Below are 26421 nucleotides of genomic sequence, written 5' to 3'. Positions count from 1 at the left end.
GGTTTCATTGATAATAATTTCCTTCCATTTCAGCCTGCCTTTGAACTGCAGATCTGTAGGAGTCAGTCTCACTGATAGTTTTAGCACTTCACACAGAGACGCATTAGATGCCAGTGTGAGGTTGGCTGTGAAAGGCAGGGTAAGATAAGCAGGCAGGCATCTGTGGTTTTTTTTCTCTCTTTTTCTCTGTCCGTCTCTGTCTTTCTCTTCTTCCATCGTGTTTATCTCACTACGTCTGTCTGCTTCTATCTCACTTCCCTACCATCTGTCTCCCCTCCACAGCTCTCTGTACCTGACTCTGTCCATTTTGTCCTCTTCTCTCAGCTCATTGTCTTTTTTTATTGCCATGCTCTAAAATTGTCATGAGTCATGTCATCGTTCCTTTTCAAACTGCCACAGAGAGATAACACGAGGTGGGATGGATAAGGGATTAAAACATAGGAGAGGTCTGTATTTTTCTGGTTCTATCAGTGAGATGCAGTCTGATTGCGTTTGCAGCTGTTAGTCATCGTATGGTGAGCTGTGTGACTCGAAGCAGAACAATGCAGCTACTCCAAAGTGTCACATTATCTCAACAAACACAATTATTTAGTCATTATATTTGTTTGTCCAGTTCAGAGTGATATAAACTCATCTCTCTATCTTTTAAAATGGGATTAAAGATAGATTATGGGGCAACAAACGCTGCAAAGTAAACAAGATGAGGGAATGGAAGTAAATGAAAGAAAGAAAAGAAAATTGGAAGAGAATAAATGATGAACAAAGGAAATTACAGGAGCATAGTCTCACCAGCCACATTATTAGCTAAACCTGTTCAATTACATGTTAACGCAAATGTCTAATCAGCCAATCACGTGGCAGCATGTAGTCATGTAGACATGATGAAGACGACTTGCTGAAGTTCAAACTGAGCATCAGAACGAGGATTTAAGTGACTTTGAACGTGGCATGGTTGTTGGTTTGAGTATTTACTGGGATTTTCACACACAACCATCTTCAGGGTTTACAGAGAATGTTCTGAAGAAGAGAAAACATCCAGAGCAGCAGTTGTCTGGACCAGAGTGTTTGGTTGATGTCAGAGGTCAGAGGAGAATGGACAGACTGGTTGGAGATGATAGAAAGACAACAGGAAGTCCAATCAGCACTGCTTCCAACCAAGGTCTGCAGAACATCATCTCTGAACACACAACAGGTCCAACCACGTCCAAGCAGAAGACACACCGGTGCCTCCTGTCAGCTAAGAACAGGAAACTGAGGCTACAATTCACACACACTCACCAACACTGGACAATAGAAGATGGAGAAACGTTGCTGGTCTGATGAGTCTCCATTTCAGCTCCACATTCAGATGCTCGGCTCAGAATCTGCTGGAAACATCATGAAAACATGGATCCATCCTGCCTTGGATCAACGCTTCAGGCTGCTGCTGGTGTAATGGTGGGGGGAGATTTTCTTGGCCCACTTTGGGCCCCTTAGTACCAACGTGGCCTGGTTTAAACAAAGTTAAGTGGCTGGTGAATGTAGCAGTGAAAGAGTGAGTAAGGCAAAGGAAGCCATAAATAAGAGGAAGGCTGAGGGTTAAAGGAGAAGAAGCCAAAGAAGTAAGAAGGAACTACAAAAGTTCTGTCAGTGGTAAATATTACAATATTACGACTTGTTGTTATGATGTGAAGCGTTATACGCTTTAGTAGAGATCCAATTACTTTAAGCAACAAATGTTGTTGACGGACAACAAACAATAGTTTTTAGCCTGTTGAAAGGATGTCAGGAGAGCAAATGGAAGAGCCGTTAGCTTGAAGAATACAAAATATGGCAAAGCTAATGTAACCATTATAATTATCATAGTGAAAATAAATTATTTTTCAACCACAAAAACAGTTTATTGTGCTAAACCCTTTAAAGCCCCACCCAAGAAAAATGAGGGTGAATGTGTAATTTCTTGAATCTGAAGTCTTTATTTGGCCCTTTAACAAAATAAAAAAAAAAAAAAAAATCAAAATTTAAAGTTTATTACTGTGTGTCCACCAGAGGGCAGAAGATAAGTATCAGATTATTTCCAATGGTGTTTTGAGCCAAGTTTTTACCATAAAGTGATGCAAAATATAATATGTATGGGAATAAAGGGTTAAAAGATATTGATTTTTCTTCTTCCACTTGCAGCTAAAGAAAAAAAGACAGAATGGAGACATTTATTATTCCTAAATATCTTAATAAGTTTTTGAAATTGGCCGAAGTCTTTTAATGATCAGTTTAATGTCAAAACTGTGTGTGTGTGTGTGTGTGTGTGTGTGTGTGTGTGTGTGTGTGTGTGTGTGTGTGTGTGTGTGTGTGTGTGTGTGTGTATGTGTGTGTGTTTTGGTTGCTTGTTTTTAAATCCTAAACTATAGTCTCTACATTGGATTGCATAGCATGACAGGTTGAACATGTAATGACATCTATGACAAAGTAAACTGACACAAGCCATCCATACATTCATACATTGTTCTTCATTTATCCAAGTTCAGGTCATAGAGGAAGCAGGTACAAGAGAGCATTTCCACATCAGAAGGGATATATAATTCCTTCAAAAAGTTTTCTCCCAGTAGGACATATCCAGAAAACCAGTATGCAGTACGACTCCTTTAGCCACGGAAGAGCAGTGGTTGTATCTCATTCTTCCTGTCAGTTCCCAAATCTCATGGCTGCTGGTGAGGGCTGAACCATTGATAGACCAGTAAATCTAAAACTCTGCCTCAGCTCAGCTTCTCTCTTCACCCCAATGAACCAGTGCAGCGCAATCATAACTGCTAAAGAAATCCCAATCCATCTGTCTATCTCGTTTAATCCTACCATCATTCATGAACAAGATCCCTACATACTTAAACTCCTCAGCTGGAGGCAAAGACACATTCCCAACTAGTGAAACCAAGCTAATAAAGGGCTCCTTAGAGCTGAATTTTTATTCACTCTGCATGTGGAGAAAGTCAAAGTTTATTTAGGTTTTAAATACACCTCCAAAAGTATTGCAGCACATACTCTGCAGATACACAGGGGAAGGGAATTAATGAAGAGTGACTTTACAAGGAACATGTTAGATGATCTGATAGAAAATACTGCAGGAGAAGAGGAGAAGTTGATAGATAGAAGAGGAAATACAGAGTGCATAAAATAGGACTAACTTTGAAGATAACATGCACACACAAACACCAGGTATGAGTTTTATAATACAGGAATGTGTGCATTGCCTCTTTGTCATTGTCAACACACATATCTATTAACTCTTAACACTTGTTGTTGAATATAATATTACATTATTATGTACAAGGTGTTTGACCTCTCCATCAACCCCAAAATGCACAAACACACAAACACACACAGTCACAAGCACACACCTCTCACACCGCCTTCATATAAACAGGTTTTTAACTGACGTGAGACACAAAAAAAGAGGGTAAATCAAAGAGCATCAAAATGATTGAAAAATAACTGCAGATGAAAGGACGATCGATTTGCAATGAAAGCACAATAAAGAATGGATTTTGTTCTTTCTTCTATTCCTGCGTACATTCGTCATCTGGAGGACTCGTGAATATGGTAATCTTTGGTTTGCAACTGTCTGGCTGATGAAGTAAGAGCGAGAGGGAGGAGATGAGAGGGTGTGTGTGATGGAGGTGAGGCAATCACAGAAACATCTGTTTGCCTGTCTTCCCTCAGACGGAAGCAACAGCAGCAAGAGCAACATCAGTGTGGAGAAGCTCCACGTTGACTGAATACAAGAGTAAATACGAAAATGTGCCTTATTGTTGCAGCGATTGCTGTTCCTGCCGGAAACCAACTACATCTGTTAGTGCAGTTTGACTTTACTATCACTTTATCTTCCTTATTGCAGCAGAACTGAAGAAGCCTCTGACTGAACACACTTGTTATGGGAAGGGTGTGTTTTTGAAGGCCTTTTTGTGCAGCTTAAGCAAAAGATTATTAGTTTGTTTATTTTCTTTAATAATAGAGTCATATAGGTCATTTATACATGGAGGGGGAATGTAAATAAAAAAAAAGAAAAATGGAGGGTGTTATGATCTGCGGGGTTTTGTTCTTCAGTTGCTATTTTGTCTTCTAATCATTTGTCATTTATGAGTCCTGTCTTGTTTCCTGTTATATTTTGTAGTTTTTTCCCCCTTGTGTATTCTGTTTGCTTTACTTCCCGGGCCCTGTTTCAGACCCTCTGTATATACAGTCTGCTCCAGGTTTTCCTTTCTTCATTGGCAGCTTATTGTGTGCTAGTCGTCAGTTAGTCCGGTCTGTTCCACAGTGTTTGTCCTTCCAGGCTTTGTGTTTCAATTTTTATAGTATGGTCTTTTGTTAGTTCAGCTGCAGGCAGCCAAGTTCTGAACCAGTTGAAGTTTGTGGAGCTACTCGTGTGGCAGACGTTCGGTATGGGGATGTGAGAGCTTTCATCAGTATGTAAGTGCTGTTGGGGGTGTAGTATAAAGCTTAAAGAAAAGAAAAGCCTGAAGCTTAAAAGTAAAGGTTTCTGCTTCCTAGACCTATACTGCAAGCTGGTTCCATGGTCCCCCATCATCTGCACCTCCTTTGCATATTTTCTTTGTTTTGTTTACTTCAAGATCAGATGATTTTCCCCACACCATGCCACAAAGTGGCCAACCAGTTTTCCCCAATCTGCTTCTTGTACATCACTGATACGACCCACGATTACAGTGTCTTCTGAGATGATCAGACTTGTAGTTGCACTAGAAGTCTGAGGTGAACAAGATGAAGAAAAATTATAATAGTACAGCTTTAACTTCTCACAAATTTTCGCCTTTTCAACATTCGACATGCTTGTCACTTCCCCTGCATGTGCATTAAGTTTGTTGGTATCGAGCTGAGCTGTCAGCTATCTGTCAGGTAATCAATAATCCAGTCAATCATCTCCATTCACTTCTGTTTAATGTAACGTCTCACATAAAAGTGTGTGTGTGTGTGTGTGTGTGTGTGTGTGTGTATAGTCATATTTTATAGTGAAAGCTATGGAATCTTATATGGTTGCCAACCACAATATGAAACTAGATGAGTAATTTTACTGACATCATGAACTCTGGTTCATATTTAACATTTTTTCTCATTTACAGTGTGCCTTTAAAACTTTAAAAAATCTGCTACATAAAGGGTTAATATTTTGCACATTTAAAGGTTTTATAAAAACTTGTCAATTGAACAGGTGGGCCTGATAGAATGGATGGTGTGTGTATATTTCAACTTAAATCCCATATTTTCTTTTTTAATTTTACGGTTAATTTAATAGTTTCCAGGTGAAAAAAGAAGCTGTGGGGCTTTTATTTCTGAAATGACTTCAGAAGCCGCTGCCCTGAAAAAAAAAGGAAAAGAGCAGCGATCCTCACTGTTTGGTACACTGTCGTCTGTCTTTCTCCATCACTATCTAATTATTTCTCCCACCGTATTACCACTCCACCTCTATCGTCCTCAAACCCTCACTCTCTCTGTGGGATGAGGATCCCGTGGTGCCAGAATTGGATTTTTATTAAGAAGCCTTTGGTGAGATTCTACCTGAACTAGACCACTGTGGGTGTGAATGAAACTGAAAGGATTAATGGCTGAAGTGTGAGTGGAAATAGATTTTCACCTTGCAGTGCTGAAAGTCTCATGAGTGTGTAACAGACCTGATGGTCCCCAGAAGGAGAACGTGTCACTGTAATGTTTTATACCATGCAAGCACCTATATGCAAAAAGACATGTTATTGTCTTCCAACAGCAGTCCACATCAGGAGGCTGGAAGGGATGATGGCAGTGTATGTGCTGGGGAGATCTGAGTCTTTTTTTTTCTTTATCATTTATATACCCTGACATTCACAATTTTAACTGCATTAAACATTGAATGTGGGAGACTGGGTCTGTAACACTTTGCTCCTCCGTTGTGTTATAGATTAATGTTGACACACAGATCCCTGAGGGTTTCTGTTAGAGGTTCTTTGTGGGAGTTACAGGTTCTTCATACAAGTGACCCCCATTTTCCACCGGGTGCTTGTGCGCTCGTTCCGGCTTCACCGTGGTTTCATTCCGACCTCCATAGTGAGTCAGTCAACATCGGGTCAGATGCAGAGCGCCCGCGAGTTCAGTCCACCTACTTGGATCCAGGAGCTCACGAAAAGAGAAGTGGAGAATCGGTGTGAACCAAACCATTGACTGAAATGGCCCCAAGTAGCTGCGGAGTCCGCGGTGCAGCCATAACATGGCACACCGGTGGAAATTGACCCTTAGACCTGGCCATTGTGCAGATTTTACCAATGCTGTGCTTGGTCCCCACTTTTGTGTGTGATTTTTATGGTCAGGATTTCCCAACATAAGACATACTCTGGGGAAAGCATTCTGCATGGAGGTCAGGAGGTCACATCTCTGCTTTATGGACAGTATGTTGTCCTTCTGGCACCATCGCAGGAGCGCCTGCAGCAGCTGAGCAGTTTGATGCAGCTGGAATGCAGATCTGCAACATCAAACCTAGGAGGCTGTGAAAGGAAAGGAGAGGGGGTTGTATTGTAGGTGAAGGGTCCGGGTTGTGTTCCACTGTGGTGGAAAATGGGACAATGGGTGAAGAGCAGTGATACATTGGGTGAAACTTCAACAATGATTCGATGCATATAGAAAGATAGAACCACAAAAGGACTTCATTGTTAATGCATGTGCCAGAGACTTAAAATCCTGGAAAATCAAGCCTGCACTCCAGTTATGGATTTACAAAGGCAAAATACCCTAAATCAAAGTATGCAGCACATGTACTGTATATGGAAATTATGTTTCACAAGGTGAAGTACTGTTGATATCATTATAACAAGTCTTTGAAGTAATTTGAAATGTTTAGATCATTACTACCCTTCAAACTTTTGCCTATAGTTGCTTCATGTTTATTTAGACCTAGAAACCATCAGAAGCTTTTCAGAGACCTTGCAAACTCCATTACACACCAGAAAGAGGGTGAAAAACAAATGCACTTTAGATGCCTTCAGTATGTCTGTCCTCGCCCCCTCCCGTTCCCATAGCTGTTAAAGGTGTGAAAATGTTTGCCAACTGAATGCAGCTCTCAGCTTGTGTTTACTCTAATGAATCAATGCAGAGACACAGAAACTGAGGAAAACATTAGAAAGATTGGGGGTGGGCCAGAACAGCAATTCTTTCCAAGGGACAATTAGCTCAGCAAATATGAATTGGATCAGGACAGGAATAAATAAAGTATAAATAATGTTTCTGATTTTTTAGAGATTCTCTGTAAACCTCTGGATTGTTACAGGATTAGCAGACTGTACACAAATATATCAGAGCATGCTGCAAAGCTGTGCACACTCATTTTTAGCTAGTTTATTCTAGTTTACTATTGTTTGCTCCACAGCTGGCTCAACACTGTATAAACCAATTAGCTCTAAAAACATGAATTAAAAAAAAAAAATTAGAGGATAAAAATAAGAATGCCAGATCTCCATTATGAAGCAAACTGCTCCTACAAAAAGCATTTGCTAAGTTTACTCTAAGTTTAAATTGAGTGAAGGGAGCTAAATGGCATGTTTACAATAAATAACAGGATTATATGTGTCCCAAATTTAAATCCTCCACATCACCTAAAGGACACTTGAGCAAAGAAATATATCTGAAGCTTTCTGTGAATTTACCCACTCCTTCAATCATGTAGTAGCTGTCTTTTCATGGTCCACGAGGTTTAACTACAAATCTTTCTTTCACTTAAGCTTGGGTAGTTTGGATTAGTCAAAAATGTCAGTGTCTTGTCCTGGTAACCTGAAAGAAGAAACTGAAAAATAGCTAAAAACCTGCATTTGTTATTATATCTATATTTAAAAACATTATTTAGTTCATTTTTAGCCATGTATGAGGAGCCATTATTGAAGGTCTAGAGAGCCACTTGCAGCTCCGGAGCCGGAGGTTGAACACCCCTGCTCCAGAGTGTACTGGCTCATCCTCAGGCCTTCTTCCACTGATGGAACACAAGAACCCGGAGGCATCATGAATAGATGTCCAAGCCACCTCATCTGGCTCCTCTCGATGTGGAGGAGCAGGGACTCTACTCTGATTACCTCCTGGATGACCGAGATTCTCACCCTGTCTTTAAGGGAGAGCCCTGCCACCCTGAGGGGGAACTCATTTCGGCAACTTGTTTCAGTGGTCTCGTTCTACCCACAGCTCATGGCTTTAGGTGAGGATTGACTTGTAAATCGAGAGCGTCCCTTTTCTCAACCCCTTGATCACATGTCACATGTGCCATGAGCGGTACTGTGCAACACTGACACCATGATTTCTGGTGGTACTGCTCCATTTGACCATCCACAAGCTCTGAGAATGCACGGAAATATGAACGAAATGAAAGACTGACAGAACGCTCCATCCGGATGCATATTCATATCAAATACTGAGTATAAATGTGCCATAGCCCTTTCATCAAACACCCCTCCTTCCTCAGGTGAACTTGTGGCTTGTTAAACCATAGATGTGACAATGATGTCAGTTCTCATGAGGAAATGCTTATATGAGCTATATTTCTTCCATGCTCTTGCTTTATAGGATATAATTCTGAGTTGTAAATAAGGGTAGGAACAAACCACAGATATGATAGTTTAACTGGAGGACTTGTCAAAGTATTCCACATACTTTTGTATGCCTCACATTCACTCTTACCCGTGTAATTGCTTACATTTTTAAGTAACTTATAAAACAACTTGCTGATATTTTCTTATTGCATCGTAGCCAGACTCATGTTTCTGCTTACAGCAGGGTAATGGCTGAAGCTGCAACGGAACATTCAGAAAGCTCAGTTACCTTCTTCCAATCTCAGACTCTAGCTCCGAGACAGTGCTGGCAGTTCATTTTAACCAACCAGACAGCAGTGAGCGAACGAGTGAACGCTGGTCTGAGGTCAGTTCAGTGTCAGCACCATTCTCTGATGTACCGACCTCAGACCGCTGCCAAAGTGCAATGAGGGAACAAGGGAGTGCAGGTCAGTACATGAGAGAATTACACTGTCACTGAGCTGACTGGGCCAAGTTTATGGCTGCAGTGTTAATGCTTTAACACAACTCAACACACCTGTGTTGAAAAGACCATAACAGAAAGTCATGTGCGAAATGTCTGCATTAAAAAGTCAAAAAGTGCCTCAGGTGTAAGGACGGAGCTGTAAATGTGTTTCACACTGTTGTGGATTATATCATTTGTTTTAGGAGTTGTTCAAGAATGCTTTTCAGTAACTTCAGTTGTGTGTTATTTTAGAGTGCATGTTTTCTGATCGGCCATTAATCATTCTTGCTGTAATGATTTCAGGGTTAAGGGATAGACATGGCAAAAGGTGGCAAAAATAAGTGTATTTTCCTTATATGAGTACTCGTTTTCTGTCCTTTAAACTGTAAGCTGATATTGTAATATCATTTTTGATTTTTAGATACACTGAATTTTTTATTTTTTTTTATTTTTTTTTTTGGTTACCACAAATTTTTTAACTTTAACCGTGTACCTTATGTCTCAGTCACAAGTGCTTACCTTAAAGGTTGAATTATTCTGTTCTGTAATACCTGTGGTTAAACATGCATACGTAGAGCACATATAATATATATTTTTCTCTTGAAACCTGGTGGTAACCTCCTGTAATTTCAGTAATCTTGGTCCATCTACAATTTCCTTTCCTTTCAAAAACTCTGAAAATGCTCTTTGTTCTCTTAATAATCTATATGGACAGTTACAGTTCGAATTTCACCCATTTCACAGCACCAAAACACAGAAAATTACCAATTATATCTTGAATGTCCTTACCATCCTCATCCTCCTTGACTTGAATGCAGTTTTTAACATTATTTCCTACACTTTCCTTATTTTACAGATTTAGCTGTAATTGGACAATTTGAAAACACGCAGGACTGGCTAAATCATCTCTCTCTGGCCATACTCAGTTTCTTCAACTCCAATAATTTACATTCCAACCATCCTCACTCTGTTCTGGTGTACCGCGAGGCTCTGTGTTTGGACCTCTCCTGTTCATTATCTACCTCCTTCCTCTTGGCAATGTTTTCTGTAAATATGACATCCAGTTTTGCCGGTATGCAGATGACACCCAGTTGTCCACCATTTATAAAATTTTACACCTCACATTCAAGGCTATTAACAACCATATTCCTCTGTATTTCACTGAGCTCTTTCACACTGACAAACTCAGTACTTTTCTCAAATCCGCTTCCTCCATCTGACTTACCCTCTTGCACCTGTCCACCATGGGGTTGAGAGCCTTTAGCGCTTTTAACTCTCTGCCTCAGGACATAAAACTAAAACTATTTCACAATATATTACAATGTTTTTATTATCTTGACCGTTACTCTTTACGCTTGATTGATTCTTTTATCTTTTGTATGGTGACCTTAAGGACCCTGTTTTTATTATTGTGATGTTTATTCGTCTACCAAGTCAGAGTCACTGAGGCGTGTCATTGGAGATGCCTCATTTCAGCAGATGAAGCAATTGTCTTATATAAAAGTAGCTCTATCCAAGCAATGCAGCAGTGGATGAGCAGCAGCAACAGTTTTTAAACAATTTATAATCTATAGATAAATTATGCCTCTGTCAAAGCTTTTGTAACCCTGGAGGGTAAAAACTGATTTTGGATGCGCTAAAGCATATTGATATGTGTGAAAAGTGGATTTAAAAGAATGTAAAGAAGCTGCTGTTGGTTTTTATTATATATGTAGCTATAATCATTAAAGCGATTGCCCAAACAGTTTCTTCAGTCTGTCTCCTCAGCTGTGAAGCCTACAACAGCTACCGCCTGGAAACATGTTCAAAATTATAACTGTGTAGTCATTTAAAGCCTACAGCTGTTCAAACCACAGATGACTCAAACAATTCAGGGACCAAATTTAATTTCCCATGCACTGGCTCTAATCTGGAGAAGTAGAACTCTCCTGGATGTTTTGAAAGCCTCTGGTAACAGCTGTCAGTCAGCCATCACCCGCCACCCAGTTCTGTCATGAAATCCCCCAAAAGACACACATAGCCACCAGTGAGACTGAAACTATTAGCACTCTTAACCTCATGTGGGCTCACTTGCTTCTTCTTTTCTTTATCCTTTTTTAACTTCTCCTCCTGACTCTTGTTTCTTTATTCAGCTCACAGTGAAGCTGCCCAAAGGCTAAAACTACCTGCTAAGGCCCATTATCTTTTTTTAGCTTATTTCCAGTGACTTACCTGGGTTAGACTGCAGGCTTACATACAAGGGCTTGATTTTCAAAATCAAGTTAATAAGTATAGTATAAGACAGACAGTTAAAAACATTGATCATCAGAGAGTTGGTGATTCACTTCGATTATTAGATGGTTTGTATCACAGAAACATTTTAAAGGTCCTTCTTAGAAACCATTTTGAAAAAGAAAAGCATTTCCAAAAGGAAGAAAACAGGTGATTGGATGACTTTAACAGCTAAATAAAAAGCAGAACCACAAGTATCCAATTAAAAAATAAAAACATCCATTAATATTTGTTTTCCGACCTAAAGGCCCATTTATGCTCTACACTAATGAAAGATACAGAGCCTTTTGTTTGTCTTCTGCGTCCTTTATGTCTATTAGTTTGTTTTCTGAGAGCTTGCGGATGGGCAGCATTGAGCTGTATAGCTGACCTACAACAAGCGAAAGGAACAAATAAGAAAAAACACAAAGTACTTGATGGCTGTAAAGATTGTCTACCGTGCTGCCTCATTTTATGCCTCTTTCCGAAAATGTTCATTATCATGACCTCCTCTATCGTCTGCATTTTTTTGTTGTCTGAAAGAAAAAAATTTTATTCATAAAACAATGAAAAAATATGTAATGTTGAAAGTAAGGCAAAACATTTACAACTGCAATAAAGCCCCTAAATGCCCAAATCAGCTTCTCTCACCAAGATAATACCAAATTCAGATTAATATGGTGCAAGTAATAACTTTTTTGTTTATGCGTTAAAAAATTAACACATTAATTTCACAGATTAACATCTTTGTATTAACACATACATTTTAACAGCCCTAATAAAAATCCCAAATTGATAAATACAGGCTATATTTCTTGTACAATGATCTGCTAACACCCTGAAATTGCTGCTGTGGTTCAGTGGGTAGAGTGGCTGTTTTGTAGCCTGAGGGTTGCCGGTTCGATCCTCGGCCTGTGGAGCTCATGTTAACGTGTCCCTAAGCAAGACATCACATCCCAAATTGCTCCTGATGGGTTGTGGTTAGCGCCTTGCATGGCAGCTTCCGCCATCAGTGTGTGTGAATGGGTGAATATGATGTGTAATGTAAAGCGCTTTGAGTATCATTCAAGGTACAGAAAAGTACAAATAAATACAGACTATTTACCCTGAAATTGTCTTATGAACCCCATGGGGATCCCCATTTTGGCATTTGGTCAAATTTGTTCTGGCAGAATTAGAACTTCTGCAGATGATGTACTGGTAAAACATTATCTTTACCGTCTATGTTGGGAACACAGATTCCCAATCCAGTCCAGCCCAGTGACAGGGTTTTTTTTTTTTAAATGGAATAATGACTGTAGAAAACTAATAAGTGATAACCCTCCAGAGCTGGTGTCACACATTTAGTGACCAAATTAATATGTTAAAATGAACATCCCAATAACTTAATTCTATTTAAAAGACACTGGGAGCTAATTTGGACAACTGGGAGCAGAGACAGACCCAGTAAGAGAAGCTCTATCAGCTCTAAATCTGCAGGTGATTTAAAACAACCCCCTCCCCCAATGGCTGCTCATTTAATTAACCTCGTCAAGCATATCTGCTGTAATCTCTTCTGTAATTTCATCTGTTAATTTAAAACTGTTTTTAACAAGGCCAGCCCCCCAGCCAATCAAATGTCAGGTACAGACACATAAAGGACTTAGTTAATTAGAGCTGTCAGAAGACTGACAAATATGGACAAAGATGGAGGATGGATTTCCCTTTATTACTTTCCTGGGAGAGTTATTAATTCAGTGGGAATCACCTCGGGTGTTATGACTCTGTGTGTGTGTATGTGTGTGTGTGTGTGCAAATCAGAAGGAGAAGATGAGTGAGGCCGAGGAAGAGTGATAAAGTCAGATATGGAGGGATAAAAATATTTAGTTTATTCATAATAATCAAATATGAGTCTTTCCAGCTTTGTGGCAGCTTCATTTCCTGTTAGACAGGAAATTTTCACGAGCGATTCTGCATCTCATATTTATTCAATAATATGCAGTCTTTCCCTTGTGATTGTATTGTCAAATCATATTAAATCTGCACAGCACTTGCTGAAGTTTTCTTTTCTCTGTAAACATTTTAAATATAGATTTCAATCAAAGAAAAAGAAGAGATTTATTGTTAAATTGTGTAAATAGGTGTCCTTAAATCAGACTCCTCTTTTGAGTTCCTTAACATTTGTTTATCATAAAAAACTTTTAATGATCTTAAATTGGTTCAGGATATTTCCCTATACGTCCTCATTCAATGAAAACAGGTCTTTGAATGCGTTAATCCAGCCCCTTATTTCAGTCGGCCATCAGCAGGGCCTCCAGTCAAAAAGGGATTTTCAGTCATTTATTGATATCCTTAAATGCCACCACTGAGTCACTTCCTGGTTAGGTTTAGGCCATAATATTGATTGGTTAGGTTTAGCAAACAATAAAAATATACATTTTCTGCAATACATTTTCACACACAACCATCTCCGGGGTTTCCAGAGAATGCTCTGAAGAAGAGAAAATAACCAGCGATCAGCAGTTGTCTGGACCAGAATGTTGTGTTGGTGTCAGAGGTCAGAGGAGAATGGAAAGACTGGTTGAAGATGATAGAAAGGCAACAGGAAGTCCAGTAAGCACTGGTTCCAACCAAGGTCTGCAAAATAGCACCTCTGAACACACAACACGTCCAACCTTGAAGCAGATGGTCTACAGCAGCAGAAGACCACACCGGGTGCCTCCTGCCAGCTAAGAACAGGAAACTGAGGCTACAATTCACACACACTCACCAACACTGGACAATAGAAGATGGAGAAACGTTGCTGGTCTGATGAGTCTCCATTTCAGCTCCACATTCAGATGCTAGACTCATAATCTGCTGGAAACATCATGAAAACATGGATCCATCCTGCCTTGGATCAACGCTTCAGGCTGCTGCTGGTGTAATGGTGGGGGGAGATTTTCTTGGCCCACTTTGGGCCCCTTAGTACCAACGTGGCCTGGTTTAACCAGCACAGCCTACCTCAGTATTGTTGCTGACCATGTCCATCCCTTTATGACCACAGTGGAGCATCTTCTGATGCTACTTCCAGCAGGATAATGCACCATGTCACAAAGCTCAGATCATCTCCACCTGCTTTCTAGAACATGACGATGAGTTCACTGGACTCCAACGGCCTCCACAGCCACCAGATCTCAGTCCAGTAGAGCAGCTTTGGGATGTGGTGGAACGGGAGATTCTCATCATGGATGCAGCCGACAAACCTGCAGCAACTGTGTGATGCTGTCATGTTGATATGGAGAAAACCTCTGAGGAAGGTTTTCAACCCCTTGCTAAATCTATCACACCAAAAATTAAGGGAGCTCTGGTGGAAAAAGAGTTTCCAACCCGGTACCACGGTGGACCTGATAGAGTGGCTGGTGACAGTCTTGCTAGTAGATGACACTGACATGTTTAGTCTAACATTGTTTATGCTATGGTTTGCTTAGCGCTGCAATTCTCAACAAGAGCCATGTGCAAGCTGAAGCATTTGAAGTCATTACTTCAAATTCTAGATTACACGTACTGGATTACTATCTAAATGACTCTCCCTGCCGTCAGGTCTTGGGGTCCCCTGGTTCATGGCCCTGACGACTTTTTACTTTCATTTCCACTTTGCTTCAGCTAACTTCTAGTAACTCCTCTAGCCTCTAGTTGGCTTATTATTTTCAGAACATATTAGAACAGACATAAAGAACATGTATTACTCACATTGGTCAGACTGTAGGTGGCGCTATGAAGATTCAAAGCAGAATTCCTTATATGTCAAAATATCCTGTTCCAATTTGAAGAGAAGCCAAGCTGGACAGGTTCATTGTGAATTTGTGTGTGTGTCTATGTAAAAAGTTCAAATTCCATCAGAACAAGTGGCTCAAAGAAACAAGGCAGTCAGGGTTTTTTAAACTGTGCAGTAGCTTCATTCAAAGCAAAATGAGTTTGTTCTTTACACTTTGATGCCATCTGTTGATATTAGAACAATCTGTGATTAATCTATGATGTTAATTACAAATAGAGAAGCCAATGCATAATCACACACAGTGATTAGACATGTACAGCAAGCAGCATTTGACTGTTTACAGGAAGTCAATTTTATCTTATGCCCATCCTCAGTAGAAAAATGTTATCTTTTAATTAACTAATACATCTACTGAATCAATTTAGTGGAAATTGTAAAAGTTAAAGTGAGCAGCTATTTATCAATTGGGAATCTTTTAACAGAAACTCATAATTTACTTATTAATAAAAGTAATACTGCAGCATATACAGAATGAACAGCAGCATAGAGACAGCAGGGTAATGATCACTTGACAGCAAAGAAAGCTCATCATTTAAAAAAAATATCCACATCACTCAGCAATGGATGTGTTTTGGTGGATGGTAGTGAGCATGTAGTTTTCCTATAAATAAAAAAGAGTAAAAATTAAAATGGAATACTTTATGAGAGGAAGGATGTCTGTAAATAGACTAAATAAAAGCATGAAGAGCCTCCCAGGTTACAGCTGAGCAGCCCATTTACTTACACGTGGCTGTGTCTGTGTGTATGTCCTAAAAGTGTGAACATGCATGCGCACGTCTGAGTATTTGGCCTCATTGACTACATGTGTATGTGCATGTGAATGTGAATGTGCATGCATAGGAGGCGCCATCTGTGTAGCCATGTGCAGCTGCGTTCCCTTGGAGCCCAAATCCCAAAACTCAGCTGTTACCAAGACAACCCCCACACACCCCGTACCTGGTCCACACACACACTAGCAGGGTTCAGAATCACCTAAAGCCCTTACTCTGTGTGTGCCTTTAAAGGAACAGATGGGCCGAGATGTATCAGTTCTTATGAAGTGTGTGCTGTGTATGTTTGTGTGTGTGTGTGTGAGGCGGAGACAGAAACAGGGAGACAAGCCGATGGAGAGTCTGTTTTCAGTTTTTAGATTACTCCCTTTTTCTTACTCTCGTGTCCTGTGTAAAGTGTGTGATGTGAAGATGAGCTGACTCTCCGCAGAAATGCTGCATGTTTGGCACAACTCACACTGTCACTCATACAGCTTTGGTGAAAGACTTCCATTGGCCAGGCTCATTTGGGATTTTTTTTGGCATGCATAACTCCCCATCCCACCCCCTCCTCACACACACACAGAGTAAGGCCTAATCCCATTTCTCTTTTTTACTGCTTTACCTACACATTGTTTTCCCTACCCCACTTCACTTAAAACGAAATGGAAAGGGGGTAGAAAATGAGATACCCCTACTTTACCATTATGCGTTGTCACACGAAGCCACGAGTATCTATGGCAACCAAATGGTGTGAATTGGATAACATGTCCAAGTACTGTCTTGTTACCAACTGAAAAGAAACCCTGCATGCACAAAAGTTTTGCCACGACCCTCTACTCTCCAAATGCACACTGAGTTCAAACAGGTTGAACCAGATGCAGTCCCTTACCCCAGGGATCACCATTTCCGGCCCTCAAGGCCCACTGTCATGCAGACTTTTGGTGTTTCCCTGCTTCAACACACCTGACTCAAAATAATGGGTCAATAGCAGACTTAGGCAGAGCTTGTCAGATTTAATTTGTATCAGGTGTGTTGCAGCAGGGAAACATCTAGTACCTGCAGCATAGTGGGCCTTGAGGACCAAGGCTGGGGATCACTGGCCTACCCTACTGACTTATTCTGCTTTTTATGGTGGTAGTATGCATCCCTTAGTGCATGGGTGTCAAACTCTGATCCTTGGGCCACTATCCTATAGGGTTTTTGTTGTTTCTCTGCTCCAACATACTTGATTCCTATCAATTGGATCCAACAGCTTCTTGTCAATTTCTTCACAATGATCCATTAATTTCAGTCAGGTGTGTTGGAGCAGGGAAAACACAAAAACCTGCAGGATAGCGGCCCACCAGGACCAGAGTTTAAACCTGCACCTTACACCGTGATGGATCTCACATACCTTATCCAAGCCACAGGCCTCCTGCCACACTGTGTGGTCACAGTGTTAACGTGTTGGCTTGTGACGTTTTCTGGTGAGAATTATGTCAAAATTAATGTGTTCTTTTGGAAATTCCTGGTGTTTTCACATTTATACATTCTTTACCTGTAATAGAGAAAATTATTTTATTTAATAATGTGTTCCCAGCAGCCCACCCAATCTCTGCATGTCAAATAAACAAACAGAATTAACTTTAAAACAATTATTTCCTCCGAGCTACAACAGCTATTTCACTCCCAAATGAATTTTGTAGGCCCCTGCAGGTTCAGACCGCTAGGATGAGAACTGCTGGTAAGTGGAAAGTGGGTTTTTAGTAATATTTGACAATTGGTGTCCATAAATTAAAGCCTGAGTGCACTCTGGCTTTAGAGAGGCTGTCTGGATTCATTAGGACAACTAGTGTTTTTCCAGCCATGTACCGTCTTTGCAGAATGTTTTTAGCTCTGCCGCACAGAAGCAAGATTTAAGTGGAAGGGATCAGTGCATTTGTTAAGTCAGCGTCAGCGGAGCATGCTGCTGCCAGAATTAGACAACGTGCTCATGAAAGCCTCGCTCGAGTGTGGCCATAGCTGTTGAAAGAAGGCAGGTTTTTTTGTACCATGGTCTTGTAAAAACACAGAAAAGGTAAATGAAGACAAAAAAGCTTCATTTTTCATCCGGGTAATGACTCCAGATGTCAGCTGCCCACCTACACGTGTTGCAACAGGAAAACACCGAAAACCTGCAGGACACCAGCCCAAGAGGGCCGAAGTGTGCTATAATGTCCTAAACATATTCCTTTAGCTCCGGATATTGGATGGTATCTTCTGCCCTTCATGCATTTAAAATCCATCAGCCTTCTGATGGGAAACTAATTGATGAATAAAGCAGAAACAGATTGTAATTATGTTGTTCTGACATTTTATTTGTCCCTGTGTTGTATTGTGCACCTGAATTAGTGTAATTCTGATCAGCCACATCACTAAATACAACTCCCTGATGTTGGTTATGTGGGTGCCAATCAAACAACTGGGAAAAGTCAGAGCATGAATATGGGACCTCTGTGCCCTGTGGGGTTGGAAACTGGGAATTGGGTCACCTTGATTTGGGCTTCTTTTTGTATATTAGGGCAGGTGGTGAACGAAGTGGCAGGATTTCTGTGCTGGATTCCTGATTTAGTCATTTTTTAGCATCATGACTTGTAGTTTATTTATGTTTAGGAAAGATCTTAATGGGTAACCAGTGCTTTGCATCATAACACCAGTGGTCAGGACTTGATATTGTGATATTGTGTTTGGGCCATAACCCTGCTCCTCTCACTGCGCGGACCGAGGAGCATTCCTCTGTCAGAAATATCTTAATTTATTCCCAGTCTGACAGAAATTTCTCTGATCTAATGAGAAACTACACTGTTGCTCTCATAACACAAACCAATTTGTCCATCCAAGATTGTCTTCATATTAACCCCTTAGGTACCTGAGTTTTTAAAATAAAATGTTATGAAATGTTAAGGCATACACCAAGAAAAAATGTTGAATATGAACCAGTGTTTATGATGGGGATAAAATTACTCATCTAATTCTGTATTGTGGCGCCACAGGTTGGCAGCCATATTAGATTAACAACTTTTACTGTTGTCTCATCAAACTGTCTGACCCACCTGTGATGCTGTTCCTCATTTTCCAAATACACCCAGCCTTCATCATCGATATGTATCTGGTTATGTGGACCTCTGCTGCTCCCACAGATTCAACCCCTGCCTCGACCACGTCCAGAAACGCTCCTAAATATTCAAAATTTTCCTCCCCGGCATCAATTAGGTAAAGACTCAGCTGTCATCTCCTGCATGTGCTGCTTCTTGTTGGGGCAGTTGATACTGAAAGATTTTGTACTGATCAGATACAAAGTCCAACAGAAGCGTCACTTTAATTGTTGCTTGATGACCAGTCGTCATCCTGAGGAGGCAAATATTCCCCCTTCAGAATTAGTGATGGCTGAGAGCTGAGAAAGTACTTCAACAGTGGAAAAGCATTTCATTATGTTGCTGCTTTCTTTGTAATCCACTCGGCATCACCAACTATGAGGTGTGGAAACACATTTTTTTATTAACAATAACTTTAGGTTGGGTTCACCTACCTGTGGTTCTGGTTGAGGCGAGGACAAGACATATCGCTGTTCATCTGCTGGAGATAGTTTTTCTGGCCTGACGCATCTTCTTATGTCCTTTGCATTTCCAGTTTCCTCAGATGTTTTGAGGACACACTGAACAACATGTTTGGATACTATTTTATGTCTATCAAGCTTTGTTGTCTTTTGGAATTTAAGCAGATGAAAGAAACAGGAACATTTTACATGTGTGTGGCAAAATGCTCACAACAAAGTCCCAAAGATGCCATTTTAAAATGCTTTTTGCTAAGTTGCCTGTTCTCAGTCAAAACAACACTGATTCACCCTTTGAGTTAAGAGCCTTTATCTATGCTTGAATGCTTCATGGGTTGGTATGAAGTGCCTTAACAAGCAAAAGTCATATAACTTAGAAAACTCTTCAGGAAACCTGCAGAACTATAGCTCAGAAACACTAAAGATGAAAAGAAAGTCTGGCTGCTTGGAAGCAAAGACCTGCACAGAGCTGTTTATAGTGTATTGGCATGTTTATTTGTGCTTTAGAACATAACTGCTGTGGTAAAAGGAATTTTTTTCACCCTTACTCTTCTACTCATGCTGCTGAGCCAGAGGAGGATGGATGTTTGTGAGCAGTTACAGTAAATCTGTTGCTTAATATGCCTATAAAGATCGTCCCATAATTTAATCCAGTGAGCTAACTGACAGTAATCCATCTGTGCTGAGACACAGCGGCTCCGCTGACACCTCTTGATTTCCCAGGAAAAGAAACTGTTTAATTCAATAAGTTTAATTTAATGTATGTCTTGTGTTAAATAGGCTAATATTTAATAAACAGGGCTTAATCACAGAAGACATGAAATAAAAAAGGCTCTGCTGTCAACTCAGTCATTACAGCAGATATCTCCAAAAAGATTCATTTGCCAATATTTTTTATTTAAAATAGGTATAATGCTTTGCCGTATATTTTTAAGTATAGCTTCATGGCTTTACTCAGGAATATGCCCATTTATCCACACAGAAAGCGTCTTACAGACACCTCACAGACAGACATGTGTCTCCATTGTAACCCTGCAGGGGAAATATTCCTATTCATACAGGGACAATGGGAACGAATGTGCAAAAAGAGAACACAAAGAAGACATGGATGGCAAATAATTGCAAAGAAAATAAGTCCTGACATGCAGAGGGGAAAAAGGCAAGAAGACATGGAGAGGTGAGAGAAAATCTGTTTTAGTGAAACACGAAGAGAAACCCCCGAAGACTGACAAGTGATCTTGACTAATGATCTGAACAGCAGCTGGAAGTTACACAGGAAAAAGCCAAGATTGGCTCCATGGTTTTATGACTTTCCTACCATCCTGTATCCCCGCCTCTCACCTTTCATTTATGTGATATATCACTGCTATTACAAATCAGTTCCTTCAGGAATTTGAGCTCTTGCCATCATGCAATCTACAAAATGTCACTTAGTAACGACACGTTGTACAAAGCCAAAATATGTTGATTAGAAGCTGGTTTAGAGTTTTATCTTTCACTGAATACTGTGATCAAGTGCAATTTCCTTTTTTATGAAATGCTGGTGATGTGAGGAAACCCAGCGGGTGTCCAATTGCCTGTTTTGCGTACTTGAAATGGACATTAAGAAGTTACTGCTAGCAGTAGACAACCACCACAGTGCTCTCAGTTAAGAGAAGTAATGGGGTAGCAGAGGGGCTGCGCAAGCTAGCAGCTGCTCAGAAGAAAGGAAATTTTCTCCATCTAAAACAACTCAAAATTTAAAACTGTTCAAACAGATGCTATGTTATGAATTTTTACACTACTTCACTGTGTCATCAGATGGTTGTTTGCTTGGACAACCTGTTTTTCAACCAAAGAAAGTCTGTTGTGCTAGTAGTTCACAGCCAGTAATCAGTGATTGCTTGTCCAATGGATGTGCACTACCTCCACACCAGACGTTCTTAGTTTAGGTAAATAGTGCCGATTATTACGTCTGAGCCCAAAACCGAAGTGTTGTAAAGGTTAGCAATACAGTGTTTGCTAAGGCTGTTCTGGCTGAAGAAGGAAAACTATGTTTTTTTCTTTTTGACTAACACATCCTTCGTGTGGCTGAGACCCGTTTCAGACTCCACAAGCTCAAGTCAAATGTTTCAAAACTTTCTATGTTTCATTTTTGGTGATAAGAAAGCAGATCTTTTCTGGAAATGAAAAGATATATCACTCACCTTCAATGGGTCAAATATTATCTGTAGAAAATGGATGAATTTGATAAGAATGACTACAATATACCCACACAGATTGTGCTCAGGTGGCCCATCCAGATTACAGAGGAATTTTCATTTAACTGGCTGGTAAGAAGAAATCGAGTGTAGAGAAAGGCAGCAAGTCTTTGAAGATGTGGGCTGAATCTGTGATGGGAAACCTTAAAGCACAAGGCTTTTAACAGGCAGAAGGTAACAGATGTCCATGTCCGATAACCAGCAGTTTCTCATGCTTGAATTGCAGCATTAAAAAGTGAACCAAGGGCAAACTACAGTCTGGACTAATGTTCATATTCAGCTGCATCCGTGTGCTCTGAGTATCACAGAAGCTACACTGATGAGCACAGACAAGTCTGTCAGGCTGATGAAAAGACACAAAGAGAAGAATCCAATTGATTTTGACATAAGTCACGTGATATTTCTTGTTTGCAAACTCTCATGTGATTGGGATAGAATTCCTCCTTTGTGTCACTTTAAAGTAAGTACCACATATTGTAGGTTTAATCACTCAGCAGCAGTGTGAAATCATCATGAACCTACTTGAGAAAATCTCCATCAGTCATTTGTGCAAATCCTTTATGTGATAGTGGCAAGAACACAGCTTCAGCTTCTTATAAACACCCCGATGCTAAAGCCTCATAAAGGGCTAAAGACTCCATTCAGCTGAATGAAATGCAGACTGGATCTAAAGCCTGATCGCTCTATTTGCAGGAAACACACACAGAATAAATCCCACACACCCTCTTTCTACACAAGTGCAAACAAAGTTGATGATTTTAATCACCATAACATGCTGAGAACACAAACACACCCTCAGGGTGCTAATCAATTACTGCCGAGCTCACATTCACACACCTCCTTACACAAAAAGAAACACACACACACAATCAAGCTAAACCAATTTCACTCCAATGCAGCTTTTCTTTTCCTTTTTTTTAACAGCCATTTTTGTATTGTGTGTGTTTATGTGTGTGTGTTGCAGGGAGCGGCCTGCCTCGGCAGAAAGCCACGTTTCCCACCACAAGTTAGCTAGCAACACACATGCGTGATGTGTTTATGAGGCTTTGGTGGCCAAGTTTTAGACTGGCATGAATCAAGTTGTCCTTTCTCCTCTTCCCCAGCTCCATCTATCAAAATGAGTTAAGCAGCGCCACAAAACCGGAGGCAAACGTCAGGCCATTTCAGCCATATCTAAAACAAAACTCATGCTTCTGCAAACTGCAGGCATTTTACAAAGGATTCTGCCTGTCTTGTGTTAAATTATTGAACATGCCTTGAAAGATTTTAAATTTGGACCAAACTCAGTCAAACATAAATACAAAATTGCCTGAATTTCCTGAAGAATCAGTAACAGTGAACGCCTCAAATGCAGATATGTTTGGTGTTACTCTTCAGCTCAAGCATCCTGTGGGGCAACAAACACAAAGGTGAACACTCCTTAACGTTTTACTTCTTGACTGTGTTGATAGAGCTATCATTATGATAATACTGAGGTCTATCATAATTATCTGCTAATTGACTGCCTAACGAGGTGGTGTTCATTAGAATGCTCATTAATACTCCATCATCACCACTGATAGCTGTAATCACAGCAGGATGGGGGTTTCAAGGTCTTCCATGAGGGAGGCTGGTGTGGATGCAGACTGCACATCCATCCTTTGAGTCGCCTGTTGTTTCTTTATTTGATGCCAAGAAAACTGGAAGTGGGCGCAGTGGTTTATTAAAACATGTACAAACATAAATGGCAAAACATAGAAGACAGATACAGAGTTTACAGATTTAGAAACCTTGAAAGGCCACATTCATTCTTCAGCACAGCCCAAAACTTCTTAACAAGGTAAATTGAGTGGTCTTCAGGGATATATTTCTGGGATTCTTGAAGGACATTCCAAAGCTCTTCTAAGGATGTTGGCTGCCTTTTATTTCTGTTCTGTTGGACCTGTACTTTGACTTATCAATATCAATGATGTTTATGCTGCTATGCTGCCCTGGTTTCTGTGTATGTAGTCATGTGACTGCAAGTTACGTTTGATTGGTGCAAGGCAAGTGCGGCATGCAAAACAATTCATACTCATTCTCCTGAAATGTGTCAGGTACAAGGACTGGACTGAAAACCAATGAAAAAGCAGCCAATGTCCAAAGAAAACTTTGACGGATTATCCTAAAGCCTGTGGAGAACTATTGCTTAAGACCCGTTTATAAGATTACAAGCCAGTCTGGCTGCTTGGAAGGAAAATGTATCCTGCAGATTGTTAACATTACATACACACTTTATTTGCAAGTCTTGCTGTCAGTTATGACATCTTTAGTGAGATTCTACAGCAACGACTGCAGTGTTTTTCTTGGCCTCAGGGTGTAAATTTAGATGAAATGTTGCAGCTTATTACATATAGATACCATTTTTTTCTGTTTCTATTCTTAAAATATTTTTTATTTCACTTCCTTTTGACCCCGCTTTACCACCACCATGAAAAATAATCTGTCTCATCAAGCAGCCACCCAAAGGTGATAATCTGTGGTTTCTCCACAAAAAGGCAACAGCTAAACTACTAACAACTCTGCCAGAGTACCTGCAAAATAACGGTGCTGTCCTCCCATCAGCCTCAGACTGTGGGTCATTAACAGAGCTGTGCTGTGTGTTGCAGGTATGCCTCTCAGTCTGGACTGCAAGGCCTTTTTTGGCTACAGCGGAGAAAACAGGAGGCCCATCATCTACTGGATGAAAGGAGAAAAGTTTGTTGAAGAACTAGCGGGACACATAAAAGAAAGTGAAGTCAGGTAAGAACACGACATATGTACCTGATCGTGTCAGGGGTTTGAAGGGGAAAATAAAGGAAGCCCAGGAGATTTGTGAATGGGAGATGAGATAAAGCTGGATAGGTTTTAAAGACACATTAGAACTGCACCAGTGCTACAAACCAGCACACAATTTACAGGTTTCTGTTGTTAATTAATTCCTGAAAGAGCTTGACTCAAGCTTCACGCCTCACACTGTCAGGATCTAATTTCCTCTCTTATGATTCATGACTCGGTGAGGGGGTTCTCTGACAGGGCTCTTCTCAACTTCCCTCAAAAATTATGAATTCTAATAATAAAGTTAAATTGAATTCATTTTCTCCCCTGTTGGGACCAATTACATCGAACTCTATTGGGAAAAGCCTGGTTGTCTGCGGGGCATCAAATATCATTAGAACAACCTGCTGGATCACCATGGTAACCGTCAGAACATTTACAATGTCACACACGTTCTCACACATACCCAGTGAGTGTGAGGAAGGAGTATTAGGGTATGTTTAAAGATGACTGTGCCCCCTGTAATGTCTGACCTTGACTGTTTTCATGCAAAGTTTGCCATCACTCTAGTGAATGAGTAGCCGTTTCTGAGATATAAGCAGACCTTGGGCAAGTTGAATGTTGTTCCTTGCACATGTCTAAAAAAGTTTTAAGTTTTCAAATGCTGACAAAGGAAAGCCAGAAGCTTGAGTACGGAGTGGACTCAGCAGAGAACAAGATGTCACATTAGCATTGTGAGTTTCACAGCAAGCCCTGAGCACTGTCAGCTGCTACCCGTTTTAAGCTAACAAGCTATGTAAACAAATGCAAAATGTTAGCCACACTTTTCTGAGAGATCTGCTACTTACTGACTTTAAGTACAACAGACTTTTCATCTGAGCCGGGTTTATTTTTAAATGTGGTAAATTCTGCAGTGTGTTATGTGGAATGACATCGTGCACAGTGAAAGTAGCTCAAATAAATCCAGAATTTCTATGACAAAAAAAAGGATTGCAGACAAAAGCATAATAGGAGTTTTAAACACTTATTAAGGGATGTCTTTAAATCTGACCTAAAATAGTTCTTTAAATACCTAGATTTATTGGTTTATCTGCACAGATTAATGAATGTCTGACGTTGATTTGTGATTGCTGCCTTTCATTTTACAGTAAACACATGCCTGTGAACTATTAAATTCTGGGTAATACAATACCGCATTGGTTTTCATCTTTCTTTATCTTTTTTTAAAGCCATTCTAAGTCAAAGTCAGGGAGCACCAAGTATACAGCACCGAGGATCAGACTAAGCTCATACGACTTATGCAGTTCTACAGAGTTGACTTCTCTGTTACTCTTTGAAGCAGGGTAAAATGGATGTTACAAAGGTTGAAAATGTTTGAAATCTTAGTGACGATAAAAGAAAGTACAGATAGACTTTTCAGAGCAAAGGCCCCTGAGAATTTAGTACAAAAATGTTAAACTAAAAATGGAGAAAAAAGCAGCTTTTAATGGTGATGTGTCCGTGTTCTACCTCCACCAAGATTCGTGAAATTCTGGCTTATTGCAAAATAAGAAATGACACCAGAGTAATCCCTTTGCTTTTCCCTTTTAGCTCAAACTTATGATTACAAGCCTGATCCATGTCAAAGCAGCCAGGAAAGGACAAGGGTTATGAGAAATGTCCTCCATTAGAGAGGCCTTTTTTTATGAGGAGAACCCATGGTGAAATGAGCTGGTGTGCTAACTGAGTTAGCAACATTAGCTAACAATCACTAATGTGCCTTAAGCAGATTATTAGATTAGATCAAGATCACATAATATTAGATCTCAGTTGCCCTCATATTGGATCCCCTGCATTTCTCATATTGTCCCAACGGTCCAGAATATGATGCCATCTGGCCGTCACACATCTGGACAAAAAGGAAACGTATGTTCAGAATATAACCCCATCATACTTCAGCAGCTGGTAGGGAAGCTGAGTCTGCTGGGCCTGAACACCTCCCTCTGCTACTGGATCCTGGACTTCGGGACTGGGAGGCTTCAGTCAGTC

At 40.3% G+C, this 26421-nt stretch overlaps 1 protein-coding gene across 4 annotated transcripts in view; it reads left to right on the top strand.

Moving 5' to 3' along the window:
* The window catches only part of il1rapl2 (interleukin 1 receptor accessory protein-like 2), a 494907-nt gene that overhangs the window by 421224 nt on the left and 47262 nt on the right, over window positions 1–26421 (top strand). For all 4 annotated transcript variants that reach the window (XM_041990452.1, XM_041990450.1, XM_041990449.1 and 1 more), the window contains exon 8: window positions 24246–24378. In XM_041990452.1, coding sequence (XP_041846386.1) covers window positions 24246–24378 — 133 coding nt within the window. The remainder of the gene's footprint in view (window positions 1–24245; window positions 24379–26421) is intronic.

The sequence above is a fragment of the Melanotaenia boesemani genome, chromosome 7, assembly GCF_017639745.1.
Source record: "Melanotaenia boesemani isolate fMelBoe1 chromosome 7, fMelBoe1.pri, whole genome shotgun sequence".
Taxonomy (NCBI): domain Eukaryota; kingdom Metazoa; phylum Chordata; class Actinopteri; order Atheriniformes; family Melanotaeniidae; genus Melanotaenia; species Melanotaenia boesemani.
Note: the sequence above shows the minus strand (reverse complement) of the source record. Positions and strands in the feature narration are given on the sequence as shown.